General features: G+C 55.0%; 1 protein-coding gene across 2 annotated transcripts in view; it reads left to right on the forward strand.

The window, feature by feature from the left end:
• The window catches only part of SOGA1 (suppressor of glucose, autophagy associated 1), a 29,586-nt gene extending 24,071 nt beyond the window's left edge, over positions 1-5,515 (forward strand). For both annotated transcript variants that reach the window (XM_042050563.1, XM_042050572.1), the window contains exon 16: positions 28-5,515. In XM_042050563.1, the coding sequence (XP_041906497.1) occupies positions 28-56 (29 nt within the window). In that variant the 3' untranslated portion in view covers positions 57-5,515. The remainder of the gene's footprint in view (positions 1-27) is intronic.
• The last annotated feature ends 485 nt before the right edge of the window (positions 5,516-6,000 follow it).

Consider the following 6,000-nt stretch of genomic DNA (forward strand, 5'->3'; position numbering starts at 1 on the left):
CTTCTGGCTCTGCCCAACTCCGGACAGCCTGCAATGTAAAACCAAGTGCATTTTAAAAATACCGAAATGAGCTACATTGGAGAGGCACCAATTGGATTAAGAGATTGTGGGTTGGGAGGCTGCAGCATGGCCCTCGGTCTGTGTTGCGCATTCCCTCCATCACCACCAGAAAAAGCCTTACCCAGGGAGGGAGGGGGCAGCAGCCAACAGCCCCCATGGCACTGCAGAGCTCCTGGGGCTGGGGGACTGTGACCCAGCCCCACACAGAGCAGCTTTGGTGCCTCTGTGCAGCTCCAGGAGAGAACAGAGATTTCTGAGGCAGCTGCCTGACCTATTTTCGAGCTGCCTGCCAGGGGCCAGGCGGGGATTCACCCAGATGGAGCTGCTTGCAGGTGCCTGGGGCTCCACACATTGCTTTGGGGCTGTGTGCCTTGTTCTGGGGGCTCTACACATTGTTCCAAGGGCTCTGCATTGCTCCAGGGGCTCCATAAACTGCTCCAAGGGCTCTGCATTGCTCTGGGGCTCTGTACAGTGCACCAGGGACTCCATACACTGTTCCAAGGGCTCTGTGCATTGCTCTGGAGCTCTGTACACCACTCCAAGGGCTCTGTGCATTGCTCTGGAGCTCTGTACACTGCTTCCAGGGCCTCTGCACATTGTCATCTTGCAGTTTCTCTTAAGAACTGCTGGTGCTGCTGAGGCTGCTGCCCTCTCCCGTCCAGCCGTTTGCTGCCCACAGCAGCTGCTGCATCTCTGCCACGTCGCAGCCTCCGTCAGCATCTCCGCGACGGCCACTCACTGCCTGTGTCTCCGGACACACCAGCATCAGCCAGGGCCCAGCAGGCCCAGCACCGATGGCCTTTTGCTCCTGCGGTGCCTGGCCGGCCCCTGGGGGACCCTTGTCACCCAGGTGGGGGACACTCAGGGCAGGTGCTGCCCACCCTCACCAGCAGCCGAGGCCGGGCTGTGTCTCTGCCTGCCACAGAGGAGTCAGGTCCAGCACTGCCACGGGCAATCTCCTGCTGTACATAGATCCTTTCGGGGTGGTTTTTAGCATTTTCATGGATAATCGGGGTTTTGGTTTGGTTTGGTTTTTTTAAAAGACTCTCTAGTTTTTGGAATGTGGTTTCTCATTTTTACAACTGCCTTTTAATTATTTGTAATATTGGTCAGTTCTGTCTTACTCTGTAAATAGTGGTGCTGGGCATTTCCCAGGGGGGCTGAGCTGAGGCCGGCAAGGAATTTGTGGGGAAAATTTGCTTACGGTGTGGAGATGGCTGATTCTACTCCAGCCTCTCCGTGGATTCTGCCCCTGTCCTTCCCACCACCAGTGCCCAGCCTGGGGTGAAACCCGAGGTGTTTTGGGCAAAGCCACGCTTGTCCCTGCCCTGTCCTCCTGCTTCCTCTCACCAGCCCATGCCAAGGTCGCATGAAGGGCACCTTCTGCCCTGATGACAGGCTCTCTGCCCACCCCATCCTGCACCCCTGTGTCATGCCTGCTTGTTGTGTGATGAATAAAGGCCCTGCAACCCCTCACCCCCACCCTTGGTGCTGCCTTCCCATGCTGTGGTGGGGAGACCGTGCTGTCTGTCCTGTCTGAGGCGGTGCTGCTGCGAAGGGAGGTGTGGGGCAATCCTGTCTCTCTGTCCCTGCCGTCCTGCCTGCTGCCCAGCCCACACATGGTGTCCCATCCTCTCCTCAGCCACCTGTCTGTCCCTGACACTGCCCCCATGTGCTGACCCCAACTGTGCCACACCACCAGGGCTTCTTGTCAGCTCCCGTGGGTCCTCACTGCCAGCACTGTCACCCCACACCAGGCTCCCCTCAGCTTTGCACTGTGCTTGTGATGCTGGTGTTTCTCATGGCTCCCCTGTCCCATCCCAGCCTGCCCAGCAGCTCACCCCAGCCTGCACACACACCCACATACATACCCCTTCCTCTGCTGCCCATGGCTTCCTGCCCTTGTGCCCCTTGGTTGGACTTGATGATCTCAAAGATCTTTTCCAACCTTAATGATTCTGTGATTCTCTGATCACCTGCTGGTCCCAGCCTCCCCTCACTCCATTAAACTCTCCCACACTGAGGTCCTCCATCACCCACCAAAACCCACCCCTCCTTCTTTTGCTCCTCCATCATCCTTCATGTCCCATCCCTTTCATCTCTGCTCTTTGATCCCTCATGTTCCATCCCTCTTTATTGTGCTCTTTCATCACCCACCTAACCCAACCCAGCCCTCTTTCCTCCTTCCTGTGCTACTCCATCCCATTCCTCTTTCCCATGTTCCATCACCCACCACATCCCATCCCTCCTGTGCATCTTTTATGTCCCAACCCTTCTTCCACTGCCCCCCCATTGTCCACCCATCCCTCCTTCCTTGCTGTCATCCACTGTGTTCCATCCCTCCCTGCCACCCTCCTCCATCACCCACCAGGTCCCATCCTTCATTTCTATGCTCTTCCATCAGCCACCATGTCCTGTCCCTCCTTCCTGTCCTGTATCCTCCATCGTGTTCTATCCTTTCTTGTGCTCTGCTGTCACTCACCACCTCCAATCCCTCCCTGTTCTCCCCCACTCCCTTCAGATCCCATCCCTCCTTCCAGAGTGTGCTGTCCTCAACTGTGTCCCATCCCTCCCTGCCATGCTATTCTCCTCCATTACCCACCATGTTCCCTCCCACCCTCTTGTGCTCCTGCATCCTATGCTGCATCCTATTCCTCCTCGTTCTGCTCCATCATCCACCACCTCCCATCCCTTCTTCCTGTGCTCCTCCACTGCCCTCCATATCCCACCCTCCAGTCTTCCTGCAACACTTTCATCCCATCCCTCTCACCTGCTCCTCCTTCATTCACCACATCTTGTTCTTTATCTTCATTCACCCCCCCTTCTTCTCACATCTTCTCTTCCTTCTTCACCTTCACCCTGTCCCATCCATCCGTGACTTGCTTTGTCTCCAGCTTTTTCTTTCATGTTCATGTCAACATCTCACCATGTCTTCTTCAGCTCCCACCACCACTGTCCTCTACATCTTACATCAGCTTATCCCTGCTTATCCTCCATTAGCTCCCATCTTCACCCCAACATGTTTCAACCTCCTCCACTCCTCATCTTCTCCACATCTTTCTTCATCCTCTTCTCTCTTCCTATCTCCTCTCTCAACCTCCTTCACTTCCCCATCCCAAAATCCACCCTCACCTCCCACCAATTCACCATCCTTTCAACTGCCAATGTCACCCCAATTTACCTTCTCCACCTCCACGTTTCCAATCCCCTTTGTCCATTTCCCATCTCCTCATCCATCCTCCTTCATTGCCCTCCAGTCTGTCTTCTACTATCCCCCTAAGTGTCTCTCTGTCCCTGCTGTCATCCTTGTCCATCTCCTGCTGTCTCCTCGTCCCTCTTCTCCATCTCCCCTCCATCCTTTTCCTCCACCACCTGCCATCTAACCTCTTCTTGTTTTCCTCTTCCATTTTGTCCTCATCCTCCACTTCCCACTGTCCTCCATTTGTCCTCTTGCCCCACACCAAACACTATTTGCCTGTCCTTCCTCACCCTCCACTTTCTACCATCTGCCCAGTCTCCTCATCCTATGCAACCTCTCTTTTCATTGTCCTTTCCACCATCTTCCATCTCATACTTCTTCCTCCACCTTAATCCTTCCTGTGACCCTTCACTTCCCAGTGTTCCCCATACTTTTTCCTGTAGTTTCAGCTCTTGCCCTGCCCCTCTCATACTCAACCTCTGGCTATCTCACCATCCTCTGTCATTTGTTTCCCACAGTTTCCCTGTTTCTCCTCATGCTCCTCCACTTCTCTCCACCTTCATATCCCTCCTTGTCCTCTAATGTCCCACATACCTCACAGATTTCCCTCTCCAGCCATCCTTCCTTGCCTCACAGCTCCCTCTCTAACTGTCCTTACATTCTCCTTCATCTCCCACCTCTGTCCTGACTTCCAATCTTCTCCCAGCCTGACCTCTCCCCTTCATCCCCTCCTCCTTCCTCCCTGAACTCTTGTACTCCCAGCACATCTGACTCCAGTTGCAATTTTCTGCTTCTCTTCCTGCTTCTCCTGCCGTATATCCCATCCCTTACTGACCCAGAAAAGCCACTACCAGCCACCCCCAAAGCAAGCAGGAAGGGCCCTTCCTGACATCAGGAAACACTTCTCCTTAGGGCTGGTGCAGCTGGAACTGGTCGTGGGGGAAAGGGGATGATCTCTGCCCTTGGAAGGTTTCAGTAACTCAGCCAGATAAAGTCACCAGTGTCCTGATCTAACATTAGCAATAACTAACATGGAACGTGGAGCTCAACTAGATTCTCCTGGGATCACTTCAAGCAGTGAAGGATTTCCAAGAGGGGTGAGAAGGGCCAGGAATGGCTTTGGATGCATTGCTTGGGACGCTGCAGGACGTGAACTATCCCTGCCACTTGCCACTGTTCCATGGTGCTCAAGCAGACCCACCACACACTGCTCCAGCAGGACCATGCCGTGCTCCACAAGGACCATCCCACCCTGCTCCAGCAGGACCACCCCAGCAGGACCATTCCATGCTGCTCCAGCAGGACCACCCTAATGCTGCTCCAGCAGGACCATCCCATGCTGATTGAGCAGGACCATCCCACCGTGCTTGATCAGCAGCACCCCAAATTGCTTGAGCAGGACCTCTCCAGGGTGCTTGAGCGCGATCATCCAATGTAGCTGGAGCAGAACCTTCCCATGTTGCCCAAGCAGGACCACCCCATGTCGCTCGAGCAGGACCACCCCAGGCTGTTCAAGCAGGACTATTCCCAGGCTGCTTGAGTACCATGGGCCAGGCCAAAGTGGCTTTCTGAAAAAGCTGCCAGCTCCTAGGCCAGTCAGTGATCCCTGAGATGTCACCTCAGACCCAAGAGCCAGGGACCCTTCATCACCTTTGTTTTCCTCCCCTCAGGCTGGGCCCGGCAGGGCCATGGCCATCCCCTTCCAACAGCCTTATGGCTGCATTAGGGCACAAGGCTGCTGGCACTGCTGCCCAGGGGAGGACAGGTCTCCATCCCAAGGGAGCTCCAGACCCTGAGGGACCTGCATGCAGGGCCTTTCCACAGCATCCCATATCACTCACGCACAAGGACCAGCCAGCCTCACTTCACCACAGATTCTGCCTTGCCATGTTGGACACTCCCAGCCATCCCATGGAGGGGACAATGCCCTTTCCTAGGGGATGTGCCAGAGGGACTGTCCCACTGCAATGCAGGGACAGGGCACCCAGTGTCTTTATGGGGTGGGGGTGACATTTGTAAAGCATTCCTGCCCACATGCCTTCCTGGCTGGTAAATCTGGGGGAGGGTGGAGGGAATTTGCTACCTGTGTTAGGAACTAGCTGAACTTACGTGTCTCCCCAAGCTGGATTTCTTATTCCAAATGTTCAAACTGTTGTATATTGTACTGGGATTTTTACATTGAATTATTGTAGAAAGCAAAAATTTAAACCAAGTCTGTTAAAAAATAAACATTAAAAATCTCTATGAAAAAATAAATGCGAGCTTGTCTCCAAGTCCTCTCCTTACAGATGTGCCAGAGCAGGGATGTGGCTCCAGCGGTGGCTTTCCAGAGTGAAACCACACCACCCTCTGGTGTCAGCACCGACCTCAGCTCCGCGCTGGCCCTGCTCCAGCTGTGTCCCTTTGCTCCCAGCTCTGCCTGGCTGCCAGCGCATCCTTGCACCGCCCCAAATCCTGCTCAGTCAAAGCAGATCCCACCCTGCTCCCAGCACACGGACATCCCCGCACGGTGTGGGGCAGGACGTGGCCAAGCCAGAAGGAAGCAAAGCAGGAACGCAGCAGAGCTGCTTTGCTGGGTGCTGGCATCACCCTCACAGCCCCACCGGGCGCTGGTGCTACTTCCCAAGCTGCCGGAGTGTGGGATGTGCTCCTGTGTCCACACAGCCTCGCCCTGGGCATGACCGAGCTGACCCAGAGCTCCAGCTAGCCCTTCCTGCTCAATAAAACGGGGACAAAAGAAG

The sequence above is a fragment of the Corvus kubaryi genome, unplaced genomic scaffold, assembly GCF_017639235.1.
Source record: "Corvus kubaryi isolate FWS band 111438036 unplaced genomic scaffold, C.kubaryi_AGA036_p1.0 134, whole genome shotgun sequence".
Taxonomy (NCBI): Eukaryota; Metazoa; Chordata; class Aves; order Passeriformes; family Corvidae; genus Corvus; species Corvus kubaryi.